The sequence below is a fragment of the Coturnix japonica genome, chromosome 3 (assembly GCF_001577835.2).
Source record: "Coturnix japonica isolate 7356 chromosome 3, Coturnix japonica 2.1, whole genome shotgun sequence".
NCBI classification, from domain to species: domain Eukaryota; kingdom Metazoa; phylum Chordata; class Aves; order Galliformes; family Phasianidae; genus Coturnix; species Coturnix japonica.
In genome coordinates, this window is record NC_029518.1 from 75,423,017 (window position 1) to 75,446,654 (window position 23,638).

Genomic DNA, 23,638 nt, shown 5'->3' on the forward strand with positions numbered 1-23,638 from the left:
TGCTGCAGAACTATCGTTCCTACTTCAAAAGTTGGTTATTTTTAGTGAGCGGTGAGACTTTTATCAACATAAAGAATGTCCGCAGCACTCACAGGCTGAGCTCATATCTGCAGGAAAACATGTTTTTCTTCAGCCATTGAATACTCAAGAAATGAGAAAAGCGATTTGCTGTAAGAAAAATAGCCCCTTCCTTCAGCACTCTGTGATGGATCGCTTGAGAACCACAGTTGGATGATTTTGCTGTGTAGCATCTATATCTGGCAGCTAAAAAATCAGCTGGGTGACAGCCTCTCAAAGTCGGTGGCAGTTCCTGCATTGTTTTCCTTGTGTCATATACAGCATAACACCGAGTTATGTTGTGCTGAGAGCCTGGTGGTGGGAGAAAGCCTGAGGCCAAGAATGTGCAACTCCGGAAGGTCTGTGTGGCCCTAAGGGATGTGCAAGAGAACAGGATCTCTCTGGAACCCATCTGGGGTTCCTCCACCTCACTCAGTTCATATCAGAGTTTGTACTGCCCCCAAACAGGGTGATGCTGGAACTCCCTTGGGATCACATTTCCACGGAATAGGGAAGTTTTGGTGGAAAGCCCCCTGTTAATGCCTTTTCAGCAAGGGTTTTTCTCTCTGTACAAAAGCCGTGTTACTCTTTGCCTCACAGTTGTTTCCTGTCAGTGTTCAGATGTGTGGCATTTGTTACCTGGCTCCTTCATCTTTACTGATGTGGGCCCGCATAGACATGTCATATAATAAGAAAGTAAAATTACCATTGCAATGGCTGTATTTTTATTACTATAGCATTCTTGACATCAAAGTCCTGCTCAAAATATTAATATGGTAAAGCAACAAGGATTTTCTAGAGCCAATATTACTTTGATTTTTTAAAGATAGACTCCTAGCGCTATAAAGAATATTGGATTTTCTCCTTTATGGTTTAATGATTTGCTGTTATGACAGAATTAATCAATTCGATGAGTCCATGTTCAATGTTCTAGCAAACATAATCAGCTCTGGGGTGTTTTCTTACTCCCCAGAGGCGCATTGCTTCTGTGTTTATTTCATTCTGATGCTTTATCTGGAACTCATACTTGTTTTTTCCTGAAGCGAACAGTTGTGAGGCATGCAGGGAAAGCCACGTGTTTCATTTACTGAGTATGAGATGATCTTTTTACTTAGGAAAAGGTTATAGAACAAAACGTTAAGCCGGCAATTGGGTGCGCAAGTTAAAGGGAGGAAGAGAGAAACACTGATCATATAAAAGTCATGGGGCAGATTTAAGGGCACCCTGTAGCAATAAGAGACTGTTACAGATTCCAAGTCAAGTCCTGTGTCTCATCTCTAAATACGTTTTACACAATGTCCGTTTGTTTGAATCCAAGATTAGGATCTACTTTCCATAACTCGTCTTGTGCTTCTGAGTCTTCGTTTTGTGTTCTTTAATGTCACTTTTCTGCCATATCCTTCGAAGTTCAGGAAGATGGTCTGTTTCACACATTACTCCCATGCAGAGTTCCATTATGCACTTCAGGTCTTTGGAGGAAGCCGCTTTTGATACTGTGAAGACAGGAGTAAATGCATGGAGCAATAGAATTACTGCTTCTGTTCCTCAGAACTACAACAGGTCTTAAATTCTGATAATCTTGCAAGTATGTAAATGGAGACGTGACTTATTTCCATCCTTTTGACAGGCTACTCAATAGAAATCCAAACTGAGTGCTTAGGATGTCCCCCTAGAATTCTGTAGCCTTTCAACTCAGTCACTGCTGACTGGTTAGGATTGTATGACTTTTATTTTACATTTTTCCATTGGTTAAAAATAGAGTAAAATATAACTGGTGAAAATGTGTTGTTGGACATGGGAGAGGGTATTTCTTAGTTTGATTAGACTTGGACGTTAATACTCAGTTTCATTTTTGCTACGGGACAGTTTTCTGTGAAACCTCTGAAGATGAGCAGTGGGTTTTTCTGTCTCCCTGTTGATTCTGAAGTCCCCTGTGAATAAAAACAGTGTGAGCAATCCACAGCTTCCTCTGATAACAGATGAATCTCACTGGCCGTTCCCCACATAACCAAGGAGCAAATTTCCCTGGTGCCACACCAATACTGAGATTAATCATGTCGGTGTTATACAAGTTCCTTGTATTTTTTGTCACTTTCTCACTTTGAATTTCATACAGACTGAGCTTCGTGTCCTTCGAACTTCAGCTTTCAGATACATGACATGTTAACTGAGCTCTGTAAGTGGTTCTCTGCTTTCAGGGTGGTTTGCATGACACTGATGGTGTAATTTTAAACTACAATACCTGCCTTGTTCATCTTTGCTGCAGCATGCATTTCCATTACCTATTATTTGTATTGGATAAAAGAAAAAATAATTTCCTGTTGCTCTTCTTCTTTCTTTCTTTCTTTCTTTCTTTCTTTCTTTCTTTCTTTCTTTCTTTCTTTCTTTCTTTCTTTCTCTCTTTCTTTCTCCTCTTTCCTCATCATCTTTCTCTAGGTTCCTTTCCTCATCCTTTCTCTCTTTCTCTCTTTTCTCTCTTTCTTTCTTCCTTTCTTTTTCCCTTTCTTTTTCCCTTTCTTTTTCCCTTTCTTTCTTTTTCCCTTCCTTCCTTCCTTCCTTCCTTCCTTCCTTCCTTCCTTCCTTCCTTGGGAATTTAACTTGATGCACCGATTGCATCAACCTTACTTTTGCACTACATAATGTTGTAAACTGGGAAATTCCTCAACATGTGTAGTGTGTATTTTGTGCTTTCCTTTCCCATATCTAGTGGTTGTAGTCACAGGTAGTGTTTTTACCTGGATGAAATCTGTCTGATCCAACACGGACTGACCAAGGTTTGGTTTTGGGAAGGTTACTCCACCTTCAATGGCTTTGTTTCCCTATCTGTGAGATGAGTATAACACACTGGCCTGCTTCTAAAAGGTACTTTAGATTTATAGAAGTGAACAGCACATTCTTTACTAGTAGCGTTTATTCAGTGTTGCACTTCTGGAGCTTGAATTAAGGTGAAAATGTTTTCCCTGTGCTCGTTTTTTCTCCTAAAATATCTACCTGCTTTGTATTTATTTTTAGAGGAGGCCATGGATTTGGAGGTTCAACAAAGCCCTTCCTTCCTGCCCTTGAGAACAGCTGTCTGATTTTATGACCCTTTAAGGCACCAAACTGTCCCAAATACAGAAGAGTTTCTTGCATGACTCATCCTGGAATCACAGCTCCCAAGAATATGCACTGGGGAGTGAACTGTAAGGTAAGTACATTTTACCACTTCTGACCTCATTTCTGGCTGAGGATGAAGATGTGCCTTAGGTTCTACCTCTGTTATGCTGAAGACCAGAGTATTCCATGCACCTCATTCATAGACCAGTTAGGGGGAATTAGAAACTGGCCTGCTGTGTGTGCCTCAGTTGTGCTGTGAGAAATGCCTGTGTCCAGCTGAGTGAAGCACTTAGCCTTGAATACAGGGGCACTGGGTGCTGCGTGCCTCGCCTTAGCTGTGCAGAGGTACAGCCTTGTGGTTTAGCCTCTTTCACCTGTGGTCAGAATGGAAAGGGCAAATATATGAGATGACATCTATATAGTTGGTAGAGTCTGAAGGCTCATTATTGCTGTGAGGGGTCTTTTCCTGTAAATTTTCAAAGACAAACAACTTTTACAGAGGCAATTTGTTTGAATAAAGCCATTTTTAGAATTAATGCTATGACAAATATTGGCTGTTACTACAGAAAAGAAGAACTTGGTAGTAAACTGAAATTAAGAAGAAATTGAGTTTCTCCTCCATCAAGCAACCTGACTTTAATGGTAATGTAACCCTGACACACACCAGAAAAAAAAGCAATCCAGGATAAAACTTCGAGAAAAATATTGAGTGTTAAAGGAAAAAAATGACTCTGAAGTGGCTAAAAGAGCACAAGGCTTTGCATAAGCACTGTTGAGGTTGCTCCTTCAGAGACTAAGCTGTATTCCAGTTGTACGCAGAGATAATTGCCCTGAGAAAAACACCTAACGACTGGCAAAGCACCTCCACTGCAGACACGCTGAAAGTGACATACATGATTTGAGGTGTCTTTATCTGATTTTTCCAGGAGGTCACTTGCTGTGGGACAGCACGTGTTTGTTTTCACCTCAGTGTAACTGATGCAAAGACGCAGCTTACTGATCTCCTTCCAGGTTTCTCGCTGGCATAGCCGAGTTACACAGCAGCCGCGTGCCCTGGTGCTGTACAGAATAGCCAGTGGGTGCTGACTGCTAGGGAGGCTGTGAAACAGACTTACACAAACTACTTCACAGAGGGCTGACCTTCACCTGGCTGAACAGCGCAACCTCAGGTTTGGTTTGGATGTCTCCAGCACTTGTGGAAACTGTTGTTGACTTTGTGTGTCATCATAGCCAAGATATTTGATTCCATCGTTGATGCTCTTCATGTATCTCAGCATGCATTGGCTCATGTGCACAATGGAAATTATCCTTTCTTGACTGTAACAACGGTTTCTCCAGAATTCTGCCTGTATCTGTTTCATCCTTGAGGAAGAGGACAGACCCACATTAGTGTCACAACAGACAAATAGCAAAAGGAGAATGGGACGACATCACTTAGTTTTTGCTCTTATACTTTTTCAGTCTACCTCACAGTATACGCATGTATGTGCCTTTAAAGATATCTCACCTTGGTGTCTGAGAGCATCAACACTTGTACAGACCTATGGAGATGGAAATATGCGAATACACTGCATTTGAGTTGTGACCCTTCCACAGACATTACACTAGAAAGCATCTGAAAGAAGGAGGGGGTGAGTACAAACATATTTCCAAAGTAGTTCTTCCATTTACGCATACATTATTCATTCTTGTGAACTCTTCTGTGCTCTTTCTTCTTGTTCGTATACGCCCCTCAGCCACAGCTGGCACGCAGCATTGTTCACATGACAGAGCACTCGGGTCCACTGCTGTCAATGGGTTCTACGTGCTTTCCAAATTCCTCCCAATGTTTAGTGATGATGCAGAGGGAGCGTTCTGTGCCAGTCCTGTGATGACTGCAGGACAGTATCAGCCTACAAGCAGATGAGCAAACAACATGAGGTGCCGGATCTGTACGAGCCTCAGCTGGAGAAGAGGATAAGTATGATTCATATTTGGCCAGGAATTGGTTTTTAATGTCAGGGGATACAGTGAACTTTGCACACCCAAGGAGAAATCAAGAACAACTTCATGTTTTGGCACATATGATTGGAGCACGGGATCCAGGTCACAGAAATCAGATGCTGCTTGCATTAGAAATTCAGGTAGAATGAGAAGCTGGAAAAAACACATGTAAACAGGACTGAACGTATTTTACCATATGACCAAAAGGCAAAAGTGTTAAACTAGGATTGCAAATGTTGAAAGCAAAACTAAGAAAAAGGGGTACTGATGTACCCTGAGAGGTTTCTCTACTGAGAAATATGGCATATCTGACACGTGAAACATCTGACAGCGCTTCAGATTTTGTTCTCGTTACTCTGAAAGCACAATGACAACACTGCTACAAACGAGAAATTCCTACATACCTTCTCACAGCTCCAGTTGGGTTTTGTAGAGAAAAAGAAATATCCCCATTCACACTGAGTTCAGTCTCACATCCGCAGAAGTCGGTATGAACGTGACAGCTGATCAGGTCTCCAGTACCTTAAATGTATCCTCAATAATTCTTTTATGATTATTGTCTTGTTAGTGATTTTCTTTACTTATGAAACACTGGAAGACTTCTTCACTAATCAGAACATTACAAGATAAACTGTAAGAAACCACCCCAAAGAAGCTGATCAAACAGCTCCTTAAATCTTTTCCAAAGTTGATTTATACTTTTGGATACCAGTTCTGTCTCTGTTGTGTGCAAGATGCAGGCCTGTCTGAGGAATGTGGGGCCTGAAAAGAAAACTGCACTGAAAACTATGTATGCTTAAAAGCTGAACTGTAGGGCCACAGTAAGATGTAATGGAAAAGTGATTGTCCCGCTGTCATCCCACAGTACCTGTTATAGAATCATAGAATCATAGAATTACCCAGGTTGGAAAAGACCTTGAAAATCATCAAGTCCAACTGCAGCCTAACCATAGTACCCTAACTCTAACAACCCTACACTAAATCATATCCCTGAGCATCACATCCAAACGGCTCTTAAACACAACCAGGGATGGCGATTCAACCACCTCCCTGGGGAGCCTATTCCAGTACCTGACTACCCTTTCTATAAAGAAGTGTTTCCTAATATCCAACCTAAACTTGCCCGGGTGCAGCTTGAGGCCATTATGAAGAGACTACCGCTATCTGCTGACACCTCTGTCCATCTGATGAAGGCCACAGGCCTAGCCAGATTTTGGGGACCCTCCCAGCAGATACTGTCATGTTCTTTTCCCCCCCACCTCCCACAATTTAATGTGTCCCATGGAAGATTCCCCTTTCTTGACTGCAAAAAATGCACATTTGGTAAACACCTTTTCAGTTGAGGGGGTGAGATATCAGTATTTGCTTTCCACTCCAGTTAATTCTTCAGTTTTCAAACTGATATAAAATATGAATAAACTTATTAAGTTCCAGAAGAAAAACTATTAGCTGTAGTTTTACCCCATAAAGTACTTTCTTATACTTTTCAACTATCAAATTTTGATTCATTGTGGTTTCATGAAGTGACAATCTTCCATACAAGCATGAAATCTTCAAACATATCTATATGTCTATCTAGATCACAGTCCAGAAATGGTTATAGCCTCCAATTGCAGCTCTGTGTGGGAAGCTGTTATTGAAAGAATTTCCTTCCACGGAGAGGAACAACATATGTATTTTGTCTTGCCAATAAGAGCAGACAAGAGAACTGCACGTTGACTGCTTACCATGAAATGACAAGAGTGCAGATTGCCACCTGCACCGTGGCTGGGAGCATTCAGGTAGCTCAGAGAACAACCTGAACTTCGCAGGCCCCAGGTCACGTCTGCTGCACTGGGATGCTAAACACTGTAGGTTAAACTGCGGCTGTGTGGGGTAGTGGGAAAGCACAGTGACTCACTCCTCCTGCAGCTGATACACTTGGGTTTGCTTATTCCTCTGCTCTGGGATTAAAAAAACCCTCAACTTCATGTTATCCAAGGCCAGTGTGTTCTAAAATAATGCAGGCGCCATCACCAGTGCTCCTCTGCTATCAGAGCCCTGCTTCACTCAGCCTGCTCTGAAATGACAGAAGCCTTTTCTGTTTCCATAAACAGAGAGAAAGAAGCACACACACTGTTGTGACAGTGAAAATCCTGGCACTGTGTCAATGTAAAGACAGAAGAGCATAAAAGAGATAAGAGCTGCAATTTTTATTATGGTATAAAATAATAAGTTCTCCAGGTACTCAACATGAAGGTATTTTAGGGCCCTAATTAGAGAGGCCAAGCGCTCCCTCCCACAAGCTGCGAGTTTGAGGGCTCACAGCATTTCAGGCTAACACAGAAGAGAAGGGCCCTGCTGACAGGTGTGCTCAGGGACTTCCCTGGGCAACCTGAGCTTCCTCTGCAGTGCAGGGGACCCTGCCCAACCACGAGTGTATGACTCTGCAACAAGGCTTGGAGAAAAGGTCCCTTTGACTTTACAGGGACCTTGGCATTCAGGAATGAAGGACCCTGGAAACATAAATGTTGGTCTGGCTGGTATGCTCCCTTGTATCCTTCTAGCGCTGTCCTTTTTGGCTTCCCATACAGCACCGCAATCACTGTGCAAATCCATCTTAGACTACTCCACTCCCTCCTTACACACAGTCTGCAGAGCACAGCAGGCCTCTGTGATGCTGCTGTTATTATCCACACTTTACTACAAATGGTTTTATAGGAAGGACCATCTGTTCTTCAGCTGTCCAAACGTGTGTTTGCCTGCGCTGCACCTGTTCACTAATTGAGCCTCTCCCTGCCAGGTGGTCTCACATCAGAGCTCTTCCCAAGCAAGGGGACGACAGGACAGGGCACATCTCCCACAGCAACGCTGGGTACAAGCACCTCTTCTAGATGTATAAATCCCAGTTTATCTTCAAAGCAGAAACTATGTCTAAGACCAGGAGCCAACTGCCTGGCTCAGAGATCAGCTTTGTGCTATTCCAAGTGACTCCTTCAGTGCTCAAATGGAAAGGTCAGGTCCAGTGTGTGGGCTGACATCATGCCCAGCAGGCATGCACGTCACTGGGAAAACCATTCTCAGCCATTTCAAGAGATGTTTCTATCCCTAACCGTTCTCAGGTGATCTGCCATTTAAATCTGTATTACTTTAGCACTGGATTTCTGTACACAAACTAAACCATCAGCTGGCATAAATCACATAAATGAGTTATTTCTGGACTGCCTTGACATACCTGAACTGGACAGACTGGACCAGATCCACATGATCTGAAAAAAGTTCAGCAACATTGAATAGAGGAGCTAAGTCATCTTCATCGATGCCCTGTTAGGGAAGGAGGCTTTAAAGATGGATTTAGGGAGATCAGTCTTCCTTGTTAATAGAATTATAGGAATCAAAGAACGTTTTGGGCTGGAAGGGTGCTCACAGATCATTTTTTTGCTACCACCACTATAAAGGCACCAATCAAAAAATGATCTCAATGGCAAAAATTAAAAGCAAGGTGCAATAACATGTAATTACTGATAAAAGCGCTGAAGCTGTCATTACTAAGCAGAAAAAACTGACATCACCATATGCAGGGAGGATGAGGCAATAGCCTGCCAGACCAAGCAGATACCTGCTATTACTCTGCATTCCTGTCTCAAGAGTAACACAGGAAAAAAGTCTGTGTAACTGTCACACATATAGAATGTAGAACTTGAAAGCACTGGGAGAAAAAAATAATGGACTGAAGGCACGGCGTTCCCTGAGCTATGCAACATTTACTCACGTATGTTCTAGGAGGCGGTGACATTTTCCCTGGCTTTCAATTGGAAACTGGAAACACAGAGTCCTTTGTTACCATCTCATGTGGAAGCCGCACAGACTAAGGTTTTGCTAAGCTAATATATTCGTTCTTGTTCTAGTCTGACAGTTTTATCTCCATTGGAGATCCCCGTCTTTTAACAGGACGTCTGATAAAAACATTACAGCTGTTAGGTGTTAGAATATTTCACCCTTGCCTTGCTGGGGTCCCTAGGTCCTGTGCATCCCTAGATGTGTGCCGTAATACAGATACAAATGCATCCTCCTTACCCTCTTGGCTGTAGGTATTTGTTTGGGAGGTAAGAGGGCACAGGAGTTAAAAAAGAAAAGTCTCAGCACCATCTTCTCTCAGTCATTTTATGGAAGCAAATTCCTGTTCACAAGGCACATTAAGAGTTGGTCCGTCCTCACTGGAAGCATTTGGGAAGGGCACAGACTGCAGGTCCATTTGCCTCCTTGCACAATTCACACCTCATACAGTGAGTGGCTCTCTGGCTTCTCACCATAAAGCTGACACACTCGGTTCTGTTTGTCAAATGGTCAATAAGCTCTTGATATCTCAAGATAAGTGGGAGTTTAAGACAGCTATTTTGTCAGCCTTTAAAGTTAATGGAGAAGACATGTTGAAGAGCCCCCTCTCATTCATCATCCGTAAAGAATTAATTTCCCCCTGCTAAGACGGACTTCTGTTTGGAGGCTTCTCCCTCCACTGCAACTAATTAGGAAGTGAGTGCAGATGGCTGCATATGTCACTTGGCTTTTAAACAGCTGATTAGGCGAGAGTCTCCATGTAAACAATAGTTCAATATCTGCCCTCTAGAACTAACCTGAAGGGTTCACTTCGTAACACACTGGATTCTGACAGTGACTCCCATTTGAAAACAACAACTGTGTTTTAATGGGAGGAATGCCAACTTTGTTATAAAGGAATTTGTTAAGTAGGTACGTTAAAGAGCTGCGAACGTTTGCATCCTAAAAAATATACGATTAAAATGTGTGGTTTTTTTTAAAGGATCAAGACCACGGTTAATCGGGAGAGTTAATGTCTGGAAAATGCCTGTCAAAGCCCCACTGCCATAAGCTTTAATTGGCACTTTTAGTATACAAGGAAAAACAAAATAATCATCCTTTCACAGAGCAGGAACATGATGATGAACATTTCCAAAGATAGGTATGGTAAAGGTTATTAATTAGCTCGCCTTCAAAAGCATGAGAGGCGAATGGCTGGGCTGCCCTGTGACTGAAGAAGCCAGCAAGTAACTCCAACCTGTTCTGAAACCGTGTCAAAGACAGAAAATTTTCCAAGGTAATTAAGTTCCTAAAAGCTCTGGGGAAGTCAGTGCAAGGGAGGAGGAAACAGAAGAAAGAGTCCAAATAGTGTCCCTGGGGGATGAGCGGAAAGATGTCGTCCTGTCTCTTGCCTGGTGGAGATAACGTCAGTCAAAGGAATATGGGGGAAGAAACTGGATTTATAGGAGGCTTCAGAACTTTGTAAGAAATGAGACTTCATTTACTTGTTTTAAATAGAACTCTCTTCTCAGAATTTGCCAAGACCAACTTTTATAATTATGTTTCTATTTCTACTGTGCCACCCTTCCTGCAACAAAAATCCTTAAGGAGATTAAGAGGGAGCACTCGCATGGCAATTTTAGAACGCAGACTGCACACCCCAGCTGGTGTGACACGAAGCGCCATTAGCCAAGCAAAGGAGTTCTCATATCGCCAGCTTAGACGTTCTTCTGACCATCGTCAGTGCAAAGAAATACACCTCAAAGTATGGACTGAGCTTTGACAATGTGCTTCACGCTTTTCATGGCTGATGAATAATCACAACTACCACAGAATCTCCCAATGCTCTTCTCTTGCAAATTAATACATCGCTGCTGTTTTTTTGTTTCCCCAGCACTTCAGAACGACGAGTTGTGGCTGTTTTTAAACTACAAAACCCAAAGAGGAATGATAAAAAGACACGCAACGTATGTGCCACAGTTCTTTAGAAACATCTGCTATGACACAGGGTAATTTTACTCAAGTTCAACAGCATGACAAAACTGTGCATGGCCTCAAGATGCGCCAGGGCAAGTTTAGGTTGGATATTAGGAAGAACTTTACAGAAAGAGTAGTTAGGTACTGGAATAGGCTCCCAGGGAGGTGGTTGAATCGCCATCCCTGGATGTTTTTAAGAGCCGTTTGGATGTGGTGCTCAGGGATATGATTTAGTGTAGGGTTTTTAGAGTTCGGGTACTATGGTTAGGCTGCTGTTGGACTTGATGATCTTCAAGGTCTTTTCCAACCTGGGTAATTCTATGATTCTATGATTTTAGCTTAGTAAGGTCAGCACTGAAAGAGATACTTGGCAAACACAGCAATATATAGCAAACATCTTAACTGTGGCGTGCAGCTTTATCTGTTTTGTAATAAAGTAATTACGGAGCAAGTCCTTCCAACAATGAGGCTTCTTAATTTTACTGTACTGAACGTCAACAAAACGAGTTTGCAAAGGAAACCTCCTGCTAAGAACCAGCGTACAGCTTTTTTAGTAAAGACAAAGCGGAGCAACGAGCATCCTCCAGAATTACAAGGTTCTGCTTACATGGGCAGAACAATTCTGTCTCATAGAAATGCATGAGAACAAAAAATGGATACAGCTCCCTGATGCTTTCCAGCCCGTTATACTAACGAAAAGAGCTACAAAAATAGATGAGTCAGGACTTTCGATAAAAGCATACCTATGTGGTTAATTCAGTGGCTAGCCATAGCTCTACCCTAATGCTACATCAGTGAATCACTAATATTTATCATTTGGAATAAGCAGGAAGACACCACTGAAAAAGTGCTGAAGTGCTTCTTTTGTGATTGCAGACACTGCAAGAAAACAAAGCGGGAATGATCATTTGTGCCTTAGTGTCATTGTGTTGGTTACTGCACTGAAAGCATGATTGGGTTAGACAAATAGAATCATAGAATGGCCTGGGTGGAAAAGGACTTCAAAGATCACCTAGTTTCAACCCCCTGCTATGTGCAGGGTCACCAACCACCAGACCAGGCTGCCCAGAGCATTCAGCCTCTCTTACTGACACATGCCCTACCCAAAGTAAGTCAAACACTTGGTGGTTACTGGCACCAACCCAGGAGGTGGGGACAAAGGCCTGCTTCCTAAGGTGAAAGAGGTACCCTCTGTTTCCTGAGTGCCGATCTGCTGACAACCAGGATTTACACTATGGGTTAGCAGGAGAATGTTTAGTTTGCAGAAGAAAGAAAGATGCCCGCCTTTGTGAGGCACTCCCTTGTTGGCATGGTCAGCTCTCAATGAGAGCTCAGTGGGTGCAGGCAGGGAGCCACCAGATTAGGCTGTCCAGGGCCCAACCAACCTGGCCTTTATAGATAGATAGACAGATAAAGTGTTCACTTACATAGCAAACAAAAGCCCTTTATACATCTCAGCAAGATCCCAACTACGGACTTTCACATCCACTTTACTTCCATTTATACTTGCCTAGTATAAATAGCACTGATCATCAGGTGCACGCAAAGTAACAGCTTCAAAAAAACCAAGTTGTAGTATCATGTTTATTTACATAAAGCATCCCAGAGAATTCATCACGAGCCTGATAGAAACAAGAACATTCCCAACAGATCTAGCTCAGATTATTCTATACATGCTCTTCAAGAGCTAGAAATATATCATCAGCAATATGGATTCAGTTGCACATTAGAAGTCTATACAACGTCCCTTCCTCTCCCAGTCTCCGAAACGAGTAGGTTCAGGGCCCTTCGGTCCACCTCTCTCTTTTGTAGCAGGATTGATTCCATCAGGGAATTCTACAAAGACAGGGAAAGTTCATTACAATGCATGCAGTGCTGACAAATGCAGACACAAACTGAACCAGGTTCATCAACATCAGGAATATATATATAAGTCAGAGAAGTTATGGGCTCTCCCTCCTTGGGAGATCTTCAAAAGCCACCTGGTCGTGGTCCTGGGCCCCCTGCTTGGGGTGTTCCTACTAGAGCCATGGTTGGGTCAGATGGACCCAGAGGACCCTGCCAGCCCCAACCATACTGTGACTGTGACCACTATCATAGGAGGCACTATAAAATCCTCATCAGACTTTCAGCCTTTCCAAAATGAAGCGTAAGCCTGCTGAGTCATGCCGACTCCCTGAGAGGGATACCCTTCCTCTGTGGGGTATGAGCGGGATGAGCAGAACTCACCAGCAGAGCTTCTTCCTCTCCCAACACCCAACCCAGCTACGCCATCTGCTCTTAACACCATGTAGCTTCGCTCCTTTCCTCCATCAACATCATCACGCTATTGGGCCGCCTGTTTAAAAATGCATGAAGATCACAACAGGGAATATCAGCACTTGAGCACCTCCGGCAGTACGGGGAGCACAAATGCATCACCCTAATATCTAAGCACTGCTGATGTGCTGACAGTGGATACAGAAGCTCAAAAGCTTTTTCTTTGATAGCTACAGCACAGTGGGAATTTCAAATGGCTGCATGAACCCTTCCTATTTCCTAATCATAGAACCATAGAATTACCCAGGTTGGAAAAGACCTTGAAGATCATCAAGTCCAACCACAGCCTAACCAGTACCCTAACTCTAACAACCCTACACTAAATCATATCCCCGAGCACCACATCCAAACGGCTCTTAAACACATCCAGGGACGGCGATTCAACCACCTCCCTGGGGAGCCTATTCCAGTACCTAACTACCCTTTCTGTAAAGAAGTTCTTCCTAATATCCAACCTAAACTTGCCCTGGTGCAACTTGAGGCCATTTCCCCTCGTCCTGTCACTTGTCACTAGTGAGAAGAGACCTGCCCCACTCTCACTGCAAGCACCTTTCAGATACATGAAGAGGACGATAAGGTCTCTCCTCAGCTTCCTTTTCCCCAGACTAAACAGCCTGGGGAATAATAAACATTGAGGATAGGAGGAACAGCAGCACTCCAGCCAACTACTGCCAGCATCGTATGTAACAACACCCAAGCACAACTAAATTAAAACACAAAAGAAACCTCACATTTTGCTCAAAAAAATCAAAGCAAAAAGCAAAAGATAATAATTGTTTGTTCTAAACGAAGCACTGATGGCATTCCTTGGGAATAGGAAGGAATGCAGAATTAAGTAACTGCTTACACAATAAGCCCAACTCTGAGTCAGTGCTCAGAGTGAGTCACAATGTGAAGCTGCCAGCAGTGGTGCTGGAGATGACACTGTAATTCTGCAGTCACTCTGTCACCTAGAAATTCATAGCGATCCATCGTTACGCTGACAGAGTTTGTCCTACATTGCTCAAGATGCACAAACACAGGTTATCACCACTGCTAAACAAGCAGGAACAGAACAGCACACGGCGGTGAACGAGGTTAAATCTGACTGGTTAAAGAAAGATGACTAAAAGAGAAGGAAGAATCAGGCCTTCCATTCTCCTGTCTGATAAAAGCATACGTTTCTGTGACTGGCAGCAGCAATCTGTTTGGTACCTCAAGCTCTGCCTATCTCCACCAAGTGAGTGGAACACAGCACCAACAGCACACAGAGCTCTTTGGGTCTCCCTGGCCCCGCTGGATGGCTCAGGAAGCTCAGCACATGGTGCTGCTCTTCAAAACACTGCACACAAAGCTAAGAGTGACCACGAAATACAGCATGGATTGAATGTCTTTTGTGGACTGAAACTGGAACAGGCTTCTTGAATCATAAAAAGCAGCTGGGACCAACATTTATAGCTGCACTATAGCAGACCAATATTGCTGCAGCAGTTACGTTTGGCAGAACCATGGAACAGTTGATGCTGGAAGGCACCTTTGCAAGACAGTAGGCCCACAGGAAGACTGACACCAGGTTGGGACGTCCAGGCTAATTTGAGCATCCCCAGGAAGAGAGATCTTGCCTTTAAAATACAGCTTCCAATTCCATACAGCGTGACTTACTTTCCAGCGGTTCCCTCTCTACACTCGACTCCTCCGGTTCATCAAATCGGCCCACTGGTAACTTCGGCTTCCTAAGTGTCTGCTTAGCAGGCTCAGGTCTTCCTTCAGACTTATAGCACCTCAGTGAGCTGCGGGGCAACGAGGACCCTACAAACAAATGGACACGTGTCACCTGCACATCAGCCCATGATAATGAACACCTCACTCCATAAAGCAGGGAGTGGAGGGGAGGAAAAAGAAACATCCCAATATTACAGAATTACAGGAGCTGGAACGGACCTCAACAGATCAAGTGTGACCCCCCTGCTAAAGCAGGTACCCCACAGTAGGTCACACAGGTGGGTGTCCAGACCAGCCTTGAATGTCTCCATAGGAGGAGACTCCACAGCCTCCCTGGACAACCTGTTCCAGGGCTCTGTCACCCTCACCATAAAGAAGTTCTTCTGCATGTTAGTACGGAACTTCCTGTGTTCAACTTCAAAACTCAACTCAGGAACACCTAAGAAATTAGCACAGATCCTTATTTTTGGTTCTAGAAACATATGCACACAAAACCGTGTTAGTTGTATAACTGCGTTCGCATCAACAACAGCGCATTTTAAACTGTTTCAAATTATCTCTGCAGTGACTGCCTTGCATTCTAGGCTCTAAATAGTAACCATGTAGAGGAACACATTCTGTATCCCTGGGAAAGGCTGAACCTCCCCCAGGAAGGCTGCAGGTTTCCAGGGCTTGGCTCATTTCCAGCAGCTTTTTTTTTTTGGTGTGTCAGAAAGAGCCTCTGCCTCCCCAAAGGGAAGTACCCCCAGAAATAAAGACAGATCAGCGCTCCCTTGCTGACAGGCCTCCTGGGATGTAGGCAGAGAACGAAGGGGCTTCACTTCTGACACCAAAATAAACCCTGCCTGTGCCACACTGGGCTCCAAGCACTGCAGAGCCACGGCTTCACCTCAGCCTCCTCCAACAGCAGAGCTGTCACTCACCCCTACCAAACAGCAACCTGCTGCATGCCCCAAACCAGTGTATCCTTCCTATGCTCCAGTTTCAGGCTGTTTCCCCTTGTCCTGTCTCCACGTACCACTGAAAAGAGCCTGGCCTTGCCACTTTGTCCCCCACACCTCAGATATTTATACACCTGGATCAAGTCCCCTCTCAGCCTTCTTTTCTCAAGGCTAAACAGACCCAGTTCCCTAAGTCTCTCCTCACAGGGGAGATGCTCCAGGCCCTTCACACACACACACACCCCCACACCCGGTACAAGCTTTACCATCCCCCCCGCCCCGCTCCTGCACGGGGCTGCTCCACACTCACACACACACACACCCGGTAGCAGCTTTACCCCCCCCCCCTCCCCCCCCCGCCTTGCCCCGCTCCCCCCGCCCCTTACTGGCCGCAGCCCCCATCACCCGCAGCGCCATGGCCGCCCCGTCTCAGCTCAGCACGCGCTGCCGCGCATGCGCCCGACGCGTGCGCAACTACCACAGGCAGCGCTGCGCTTATGGCGGGCATCCGGCCGTGCCTTCAGTGGGGAGCGCCCAGAAGCAGCAAGAAAAAAGCCCACAGTTTGATGCCAGGTTGAACTTATCGTGCCCACATCCTTACCTTGACAGCACCCAGTGAGTAGGGGGTAAGCTCTGGTATTAACAACTTACCTACAGTCAGCTACTGTAACGCCGTTAGGCAAAGACAGCTGAGATATCGCCACGTAATGAGACATTTACAGCACAGCAGCACCGCCATAATATAGAAAACATTAGTAAAAAGAGGCGTTGTTAGAATGGGAATGTATTTAAGGTATCTTTCTGCTGGCAGAGTGCAGGTGCTCATCTGAAACCTGTCAGCTGCAGAGAAGAATGTGTGTTAATACAGAGGCTGCATTAACAAAGCACACAAAGTGTAAAAGGGCTTCGTTACAAACTATTATTGCTACATTCGTTTCAAATAATACAAAATTATTAAATATATCCAAAAAAATGCCTCCCCGGGATGTGGTAATTAGCAGAAGATTTCAGTCCCTTTAATTGCTTCCATTAGAGTCATTTGTTCATTTTATTGACACCAGATGCAATAACACAATGCTAAAAATAAACATGCATTATACAACGCATTTATGTTTCTCCAGGGATGTTCTTTACAGTTGGTGAACGCACACGTAACCCTTTGCCCCCCACCTTCAGGGAAGTCTTGTTTGAAACAGAGAAAAGGGAAGGAAGGAGAAACCCAACTCAATGCTATTCAGCACCAGTAGAAAGTCAACAGACCTTTTGACATTCCTGTATATCAAAAACATTTTATCTGCATCACTGAACAGGTGACGTGTACAACGTTGTCCCGTTTGAAGGCGCATCGATTCCTATTTACAACGCTTCGTAGTCAATAAAACATTTGAACAATATTTAAAAACTGAATGAATTCATAAAAGTATTGCAGAAGTTTATAACGTTTACGTCTTTCACGTACGTACAAGGAAGTCCGTGTAAAACAGTCCGCGTTCGTCTGAGGAACCGACAGAGTAAGGAGCAATTTGAATACGGTTTGCAAAACCCCGATGGTTTGAAGGCAGCCACCAGGACACATTCAAAAACCCTTAGTTGCCATTCGCTTCTGAAAACTAAAGTTCCAGTAATAAAATCGAATATGTAAACTAACGTGTTTTTGAGATCGGTACAAAATATATTCCCACAGGCCTAACGGATTCACTAATGCTGATAATGACTCTGTAGAAAACTGTTCAGATGCTGTGACGTCCGAACAGACAACTCGGTAACGGTCTTTGTGAGACTCACAGACGCAGTTGTTTCCAAATATACAGTATTTCAGCAGCTTGTTTTTGTTTCCAGTTAAACTTCCTACAGTGCTAAAATACAGCGATTGCATGTGTAATGCCTCAGCAGAACTTTGAAATCCAATTTGTTCTGGCATCTAAAGCTTCCCGTAAAATGGAGCCAAGCAACGTTGACTTCTGTAGTCTTAAGAGCCGATAAGAAACCAAAGAGAGAACACACTGTGCTTTAATCTCCAAAGAATCAGGTACCCCAAATTAAGAAAAAGTGATAGAAAAGTAAAAAGAACAAAATAAAAAAATATTGCACGGCCACATTACCTAGAAAGTAAAGTTGATGTTAAAAAGCCCTAAGTGCGGATGATATAAATTATCTTCCATATAAAAAGTATAAATATCTCTTAAAATACAGCTGCAGCTATACTTTAATATCACACATTATTTGATTCGTCTGTCAATAATGAGGTAATAACCAGGTCTCTTACGATGCTCTTCTCTACTGAAAGTACTTCAGGGCAGCAACGAGGAAGAATTTTTCTAGAAAGATTTCTGAATCGAGAACAGCAATGTGCGCCGCTCTCCCTATCAGAGAATCTGCCGTGTTGGGCAACGCGTTAATGACGTTGTAACGAACCAAGTTACACTCCTTGTTCTGAAGAACCGGCAGAAGGAGGTTCTGGATCATTTCAGCATAAATTGGTCCTGTGGAGGAAAACAAAAATGGTTCTGCATGAGTCACCAGGAATACAGTTCTACGACTATGTAGACTATGACTGTGTGGGGATATCCCAACAGTAAATACAACAACGAATCACCACTGAAAATGGAAAAGAGCATCTTCATTCACGGCTATTATTAAGTCTCGACTAAAGCCCATGTGCTTGAAGCTACCGCTTGGCATCCTCAATAACATCAAAGCCATTTGCCCTCCCTGTTCACACAGTAACACAGAGGGGGTTGCGTTCATCCCACCTAACTTTCAGCCGTGTTTATAAGCTGTAAATTGAGTTTCAGTCTCATGTATGGTGTGTAATAGAACAGGACAGAATCAGAAAATAATTCAGCTCTTCTTTTTCCCTCTGTGTTACTACAGAGTGAGCCCAAGGTGTCTACAGACATAGCTGAGGCATCTCAGTTAAGCCCTCAAAATGAGATGGGATGAATCTGAGACCTATAAGCTTTCAGGTGAGTATCCTGTTTACTTGACTTTTATTACCTGATTGTTTATCCTTTAAAGCTGTTTTACACATCTCAATGCGAGCAGAGTGATAAGGAACGTAACGATCCTGCAGAGATCCAACTAAGACAATGTTTTTGAAGTAATGAAGACCTACAAGGAAAAAAATAAAGGAAATATTTTATCACCTGACAGTTACTAAAGATTGCTTTTTCCCTCCACAAAGCCACACTGCACTAAGTAAGCACATTACACCCAAAGCTGGCATCCTCTACATAATAAACATCTCAAGGTGGAAGACATGTCAGCCATGCTTACTCATGGTTTATCTAATAGAATTACAGAATATCCCAAGTTGGAAGGAACCCACAAGGATCACTGAGTTCAACTCCTGGCCCCACAAAGGGCCACTCAAGATGCAAACTGTATTTCTGAGTGTTGTCCAAAGGCTTCTTGAATTCCAGCTCTCTGCCTTCCCTCTACCTGTTGCTGACATGGGCATAAACTGAAACCCAAACAAGATTCCTTTCCTCCTTTCACAGATTAGGAAAATGCATTATTTATAAAGAGGAGGCATCGTGCAATAAATGAGCACATCAGAATTCTACTAATGAAGTCCTGTAGAAGTGCTAGAACATATGAACCTCAGCCTAGCTACGTAAATACAAAAATATCCTGGAAGAGATCACAGCCACGCAATTCACATTTCTGAACCCCGTGGCATGAAAGGAACAGAACTGCAGAAAAACCATGTCAGTATTAGGAATCTGTCATCCATCATAATGCTCAATTCCAGGAGAGTTTATTTTGGACCAGCTCCGTCTGATCCCGTGGATGAAATACGCACTGACTGCTAAAGCTCACTCATTGTGTTCAGAAGTAAACAGGGATGATGTAAAAATTTGCTTCCAAATGAGTTTCTCAGCCAAAATAAAGTGCAAATGTGAGCATATTTTAAGACTAACCAAGTGAATTAGAGAAGCTCGAGAAGTGCCTGGGATGGTGCTCACATTACACCTGAAGGCATCTTCTCTTTTACTGCAGCTACTGCCTTTCCACTTCCTCACGCCAAAACTACAGCGTGCTCCAACTGCAAACAATTCTGTGTTTGAATACTGTGATCAAATACACATCCTTCTTCAATCTTCCGTGTTTTGGTTTTTAAAAGCAACCAACCAAACCAAACCCTTCTCATTATTGTTCTGATGATATGGCGATAAACATCTGGAATTTCCTAAGCTAGATAATTTTACCACTTGGCATGAGAAAGTAAGAATGAAGATGCAGTTGTCACTTGTAGAAAATAGTCGAGCATAATCCACAGATTAAATGGAAGCAAAAATTAGAAGCCGTGTAGATTCCTGAACTTCTCACTGAATCACAGCATGGTGCTTACTGAGCAATTCATTCATGCACCGGTTTCAAGTAATATTAGTACTGATTGCCAGTTATCCTTTGGAGAACAGGTCTGCATTACTACAGTTTTATTCAGCTACGAGAGGTATTCATTTCCACCGAGGTACAAATGCCTGAGAGCCACACAATTAGAATGCAGATGACAATATCTGTTTTTTTTGTGTGTGTGCGTGTCTAAAAATCTCACGAAGTTCATTTCAAATAATTCAATCTATTTTTTGGTTGCATAATCAATACCGCAACATGAAATTCTGTTTGCAGAGAACAGACGTTTCATGTGGTTTTTCATCTGTGCTGCTGCGATTGGTTCTGTATTGAACAGCTTGCGCGTCATCAAAGCTGGCAACCTGCTGCAATTCCTTGTCGCAGTATGAAATTAACCATCACTTGCGAGACCCCATAAACTACCAAACAGACAGTGGCTCCTGAAGGCATGACAAGCAAACTGAAAGGAGATCGTTGACAAAGAACATAATTGTAAAATATATTGGTATGAAGAAGTAACATCAGAAAACTAAGTTTTCTTCTGGTTAAAGCTGCTAGAAATGGTACTCCAACATAAAGTGATCGGTGCTTAAGGCAACTTTGTATTCAGGAATTAGCCTGATCTCAAACTCTCTTCATTTAGAGTTATCCTACCACTTCTTGGTTTTTATGAGCAGATAAGGTCAGATTTTGTACCTTATCAGCAATTACAGGTTATGGTAATTGTAAGAGATAAAATGGCTTTAACTTAATATCAATTTGAATGATCATGTCCAGAAGGAAAATCTATTGTACATTCCTATGTGTATGAAACGTGTAAGCCTAAGACACAAGTTTTCAGAATTGTTGAAGATAATGTAAAAGTAGGATCTTTAATGTTGTTAAAAGCGATTAACAAGTTAACATGTTAAGGTAGTTCTTTTCTAACAAGGAAACTTGGCTTAGGCGCATGCATTTCTTTTTACTTTAAGGACCTAACAATAAATAGTAATAACAACAACTTTGTAACGTGAAGTTCTGTCACTTAGATGAATCACTATTCCAGCACATCCTGATATTCAATCGGCATAACATGACACAGATGTGGTTTGAACTCATTTACTCACGTTCTGTGGCGATTAACAAACAAGTGTGCATCAGCTATCTTTAAATCAAAAAAATCAGACCACAACTAGTGATAATAAGCACCTGCTTGACTATGAACCATGTATCCAGTTTCACTTCATTACTTACAGGATAGTTACCGTTCACTGCTGTAAAATGAATAAATTACAATGCACGAATAGCAAATCCCACCAAAAGATTTTTACATCGAAGGAAAATGGATGCAGAAAACTCAAAGAACTTGACAAGAACAAGTCCTATGTGACTGTTCATATAGCAAATAATGTCAGACAGACTGATGCTGTACATAGGAAGAGCTGCATGACACGGATGGGGGGAATTTATTCATAATGTATTTATTATTTTATTCTTTCCTGTTTCTTGTCATACAAGTTTTGGATTCAAACATCACAGACGCTTTTCTTTCACTCTTTTCCTGCCCAAATTTCTCAACCAGATTTCAGCTGTGACAATCTACAAACCTTTTGCCAGAGAAACACACCCAGATTTTCCACTAAACACGAGCATTATGGGCTCCACAACTGTTTGGCGATACACGTGTAAAAACACCTCTCAGATGAATCCTCAATAAACCTTATGATGCTTAATGGAAACTAACCTCAGACTTGCATATTATTTCATAGCCCAGACTGACCCTTGGCCAACATGTGACGTAAGGATACGCAAACCAGAGGAAATTATATTCATGATACATTACAGATAATCTAATTTTGGGGTGGAGGTTGGTTATCATGCTAAGAACATCTTCTCCTTCCTTTATCAAAATGAGGTTTTATTTTCTCTGTCTGCCCCAGTGAGGAAATAAAAGATCAGTTGACAGAAACTTTAAAGCAGAATGTAATATTTACATAATAAGCACAGAGATAAACAGGTAATATTAAATAAGCGTAGCTGTACTTGACTCATCACACTGCAGTAGCTCAAGAGGAAGTTGACATACATAGTATAGTGGTTGCAGTTAGAACTTAGGCTCATTAGTTAAAAAGGAAAGTCTCAAAGTATTGGTCCACCTCTAAGAAAAAAAAAAGGACAATTTACTGTTTACTTGCTTGAAGAATATGGTACTAAACCCAATATAACTTAAATAAACTGAAAAAAGGAGCCTGTTGGAAACATATTTTCTAGGTTTCCTATTCACATATACACATACCAGTCTTTAAAACATAATAGATCTTAGCAAAGCTTACCTGCTTTTTTACTAAGCTTGTATAAGAATGTTTGTCGTGGATCCGAGTGGTCTCGACACGTCAACTGCAACAGAGACCCAGACTTCTTCCATTTCTGCATAAACCACAGTCCTATATGGTAAGGCATAAGATGAATATAATGCAAAGCAATACATGAAAAGTAATTAGACATATGTAAGATAACGTAGCACCTATATGTTTAGCCCCTCAGATGTTGCTGTTTCATTTTTCATTTTGGTATTTTCACACCCAAAGACACTTCAAATTTTTCATCATTTTCTTTCCTGTCTACACGTATAATAAAGCACAGAGACCATTATGTCCGCTAACACATATGCTCTCACAAAAATAAGTATACTTATAAAAAGTGACAACGTATCAATGTTAGCCATAAGGCAATATTCAAACCCTATTTTAACAACAACAATATCAGAACATCGTGATGTTGAAATATGCAGCAGTAATCAACAGGCATTCTCGCTTTCTGAAAAGAACTTCATAAAACAATGGAAATAATAAAAAATAATTAGGAGATATAAAAAAGAAAGCAGAATTTTCTGGGGCAAAAATAATCATATTACATTTCTATGATTTTATACCCTCTTTATTAGACAATGAGCAAAGCCCATTGGCTACCTGGCTTCTATGTGCTGATTCAGCCCTCGGGGAAATAGTTAATTTTTGATAGTGATTCCCTGAAGGCCAGTGCTATAAACATATGATGCAGTATTTTAGATTACAACGCCATTACTTGTTATTATCATGGTATTTTCCAAATCCTGAAGGGTCTGCTCTGCTTTGATACTCTCCAACACTAACTCCAACAGGCCAACAATTCCTGTCAATGTTTTTTAAGCCCAACGTATGTGAGTAGAAAGTTTTTTTCTCTTAACTTGTGTATGAAACACACAATAACTGAGCTGGCATTAAATAAATACATTTTCTTCATGATTTAGAGCCTATTCTTAACAGTTTAATGAGTCTATTTATGTATCATGAAAATAAGTGTTACTTTGGTTTTGTGCCCTTCAAGGCAAGTGGTAAACTCAGAAACAGGTTTTCATCCTCAATTTGTTTCAAAATTGTATGTTACCTAAA

The 23,638-nt window shown here is 42.3% G+C and overlaps 2 protein-coding genes and 2 long non-coding RNA genes across 12 annotated transcripts in view; 1 reads left to right on the forward strand and 3 right to left on the reverse strand.

Annotated features, from left to right (window-relative positions):
* Window positions 1–759: 759 nt before the first annotated feature.
* On the reverse strand, window positions 760–6,101 carry LOC107312066. 3 transcript variants are annotated; one of them, XR_004306709.1, is made up of 3 exons: window positions 5,541–6,100; window positions 4,294–5,289; window positions 760–1,988 (listed from the first exon to the last, which is right to left on the reverse strand). It is a non-coding gene; the product is annotated as an uncharacterized LOC107312066 (long non-coding RNA). The 3 variants fall into 3 exon arrangements; XR_001554376.2 differs by having other exon boundaries at window positions 760–1,550; window positions 4,294–6,101; XR_001554375.2 differs by having other exon boundaries at window positions 4,294–6,101.
* Window positions 6,102–12,474: 6,373 nt separating this feature from the next.
* On the reverse strand, window positions 12,475–16,483 carry SDHAF4 (succinate dehydrogenase complex assembly factor 4). 2 transcript variants are annotated; one of them, XM_015859083.2, is made up of 3 exons: window positions 16,275–16,483; window positions 14,869–15,015; window positions 12,475–12,744 (listed from the first exon to the last, which is right to left on the reverse strand). In XM_015859083.2, the coding sequence occupies exons 1-3, from the start codon at window positions 16,375–16,377 to the stop codon at window positions 12,635–12,637; spliced, it is 360 nt and encodes a 119-aa protein (XP_015714569.1). In that variant the 5' UTR covers window positions 16,378–16,483; the 3' UTR covers window positions 12,475–12,634. The 2 variants fall into 2 exon arrangements, with proteins under 2 accessions (XP_015714569.1, XP_015714570.1); XM_015859084.2 differs by having other exon boundaries at window positions 16,256–16,363.
* On the forward strand, window positions 16,354–21,950 carry LOC107312054. Of its 2 annotated transcripts, none has more exons than XR_001554370.1 (2): window positions 16,354–16,484; window positions 18,744–21,950. It is a non-coding gene; the product is annotated as an uncharacterized LOC107312054 (long non-coding RNA). The 2 variants fall into 2 exon arrangements; XR_004306497.1 differs by having other exon boundaries at window positions 16,387–16,495.
* FAM135A (family with sequence similarity 135 member A) overlaps window positions 16,885–23,638 on the reverse strand; it is a 67,667-nt gene continuing 60,913 nt past the window's right edge. For all 5 annotated transcript variants that reach the window (XM_015859082.2, XM_015859078.2, XM_015859080.2 and 2 more), the window contains 3 exons: window positions 22,541–22,651; window positions 18,867–18,980; window positions 16,885–18,352 (listed from right to left, as the gene is read on the reverse strand). In XM_015859082.2, the coding sequence (XP_015714568.1) occupies window positions 18,147–18,352; window positions 18,867–18,980; window positions 22,541–22,651 (431 nt within the window). In that variant the 3' untranslated portion in view covers window positions 16,885–18,146. The remainder of the gene's footprint in view (window positions 18,353–18,866; window positions 18,981–22,540; window positions 22,652–23,638) is intronic.

Bases quoted from the DNA above. Each gene is read 5' to 3' on its own strand.
- SDHAF4 (XM_015859083.2), bottom strand. From the start codon at position 16,377: ATGCCCGCCATAAGCGCAGCGCTGCCTGTGGTAGTTGCGCACGCGTCG. The intron at 15,016-16,274 runs GTGATGGGGGCT...ATTTGTTTGTAG, and splicing joins GGGCGGCCATGGCGCTGCGG to GGTCCTCGTTGCCCCGCAGC. The intron at 12,745-14,868 runs GTAAGTCACGCT...CTGTCTTTGTAG, and splicing joins AGAGAGGGAACCGCTGGAAA to AATTCCCTGATGGAATCAAT.